General features: G+C 48.7%; 1 protein-coding gene across 1 annotated transcript; it reads right to left on the bottom strand.

Moving 5' to 3' along the window:
- Positions 1–208: 208 nt before the first annotated feature.
- LOC109763536 (NDR1/HIN1-like protein 10) lies at positions 209–1,090 on the bottom strand. The gene has a single exon (XM_020322380.4). It carries the CDS (start codon positions 1,021–1,023, stop codon positions 406–408), a length of 618 nt encoding a protein of 205 aa, XP_020177969.1. The 5' UTR covers positions 1,024–1,090; the 3' UTR covers positions 209–405.
- Between the last annotated feature and the right edge of the window lie 1,142 nt (positions 1,091–2,232).

The following is a 2,232-nucleotide window of genomic DNA, read 5'->3' as shown; positions in this document are numbered from 1 at the left end:
AATTTTTTTGACTAGACGGATCAAATGGGTCGGTCAGTTTACACGCTACAGACATGCACGGCCAACAACGGACGCCACCCTACTGCCAATCCAAAGGACAAAAAGGAGACAAATTTCGCACTGTTTGCGTCGGCGCCTTGGGTTGACCTTACAACGTGCGTATGAAGCATGTTTATACCATTGCCACACCACTTGTCGAGATGAATAATTTAAGAACGCAACGAAGTTTCGATAACTGTGATAATACAGGGGACGATCACCATCCCAAATAATGCAAATCTTTACACAAAACACAAACCGATGAAACTAGCACGCTAATCTCCAAAGGAAACATGAAAAAGATGCAAACCGAAGGAAGTGCGCAAGTCAAGCTTCCTTCACCGACAGCGATTGTAATTGTGGTGATCAATACTTGACGCTACAGCGGTCGCCGGAGGTAAGAGCGCCGCCGACGCCGCGGCCCTGATCCGGCTTAACCGGGATGGTGAGCGAGCACCACAAATTGGGCTTCTGGCGAATCTTGATGGTGTTGAACCTGTACCTCACCCGCGCGTCCACGGCGACCTCCAAGCTCACCGTCCCCCGACCCATCTCCTTCTCCAGCTCCGCAGCAACGTCGCCGGGGAGGATGCCGCCACTGCTCCCGTCGAACTCCACCTTCACCGTCTCCCAGCTCTTCCTCCGCTGGTAGAACTCGGCCGGGGACGCCGTGGAAGCGCCAACGGCGGGGCCGCCGAGCGATGCGCCGCGGTAGCTGAGCTCGGCGTCCAGCGTGTCGTAGTAGATGCCGACGCGGAGGCTGGGGTTGTATATGTCGAGGGTGACGGCGAGGCGGTAGGATACGACGGAGGCATTGGTGACGGTGAGGCCGGTGAGCGTGGCGGAGCCGACGGTGGCGCGGATTTGGTGGGGCTGAAAGATGGCCCAGTAGATGAGGATGATGACGCCGATCGGGAAGAGGGCGCCGAGCAAGCCGCCGAAGAACTTGCAGCAGTACTTGAGGCTGCCGCAGCAGCAGGACATGGCGATGGCGGGGTGGGTGGGGCTCGGCTCGATGGGGAGGGGAGGGGAGGGAGAGGGCGGGTGTCCTGATCGTTCATGCGAGTGGCCGATGTGTTTTATATACGTAACAAACTTGCCAGCTTGGAGTTGGAAATGTTTCGCGTACGTGATTGATTCCCTAATAATCACCAATTGACATTGACTAACCAAGTGTAGTAGTAGTTGAAGTCCGTTTATTTATGGGTGGAAGGACATGTCGTTTGGCTCGTCGGAAGCACCGGGGAACAGGCTGTTAAACCGCGTGTGTCAACTCTTGTCCCCTTTACCCTAGGGAAGACTTGGGCACCTGGATGCCACAAGTCTTTGTGTATGCCTCGAGCGTTGCTGTCAGGCGATGGCACATGGGAGACGAGGCAGCTGGAGCGGCTGGCGAGTTGAACGGGTTTGGAGTTGTGCTAGCAGTAATTTTGAGCAGATGACTGACCTCGTCTACCTACAGCACCGAAGCGCGCAAGCTCCGGGCGGCAGGACCGCAGCGGGCAAGCCCAACTCGCAACGGGCGTTGGCCACGCTTTGCAGCGATACCCTACTGACAGAGTCGCAGAGCACGCTTCGCATCGGCAGGGGCGCCCCCGACTGAGCCAAACGACATGTCCTTTTCCTTTTCTGTTTCTTTTTTCTTTTTTCATTCTTTTTCCTTTTCCTTTTTTCTTTTTCAAGTTTATATTTTAAAATGCACAGGTGTTCAAAAAATGTTCGAAATTTTAGAAAATGTTTATATTTTCAAAATTTAAAAAACGTTCCTATTTTTATGTTTTGTTCAATTATTTTAGAAAATGAGCAGAAATTCATAAAATTTAGTTTTCAAAACATATTCGCTTATTCTAAAAAACATTCATACATTCAAATAAAGTTAGAATGTTTGCATTTTCAAATATTGTTTAGAATTTTAAAAATTGTTCACTTTTTCCAAAAAAATGTTCTAGATATGAAAATTTAGTTCACATTTTCAACAAAATGTTCAGAACTTCAAAAGTTGTTCACAATTGCAAAAATGGTTTGATATTTTCAAAATTTGTTCGGAATATAGAAAAATGTTTCGCTTTTTGAACAATTGTTCAGAAATGTCAAAAAAAAAATGTTCGGATCTATCGCTAGAGTTAATTCTTAAAGATTCACGTTGCCAAGCAATCGCAAACGCTCAACAACTCGATTAGCTAGCCACACTCG

The sequence above is a fragment of the Aegilops tauschii genome, chromosome 5 (assembly GCF_002575655.3).
Source record: "Aegilops tauschii subsp. strangulata cultivar AL8/78 chromosome 5, Aet v6.0, whole genome shotgun sequence".
Taxonomy (NCBI): Eukaryota; Viridiplantae; Streptophyta; class Magnoliopsida; order Poales; family Poaceae; genus Aegilops; species Aegilops tauschii.
Note: the sequence above shows the minus strand (reverse complement) of the source record. Positions and strands in the feature narration are given on the sequence as shown.

Coding starts and splice junctions, on each gene's coding strand:
- LOC109763536 (XM_020322380.4), bottom strand. CDS start 1,023: ATGTCCTGCTGCTGCGGCAGCCTCAAGTACTGCTGCAAGTTCTTCGGC.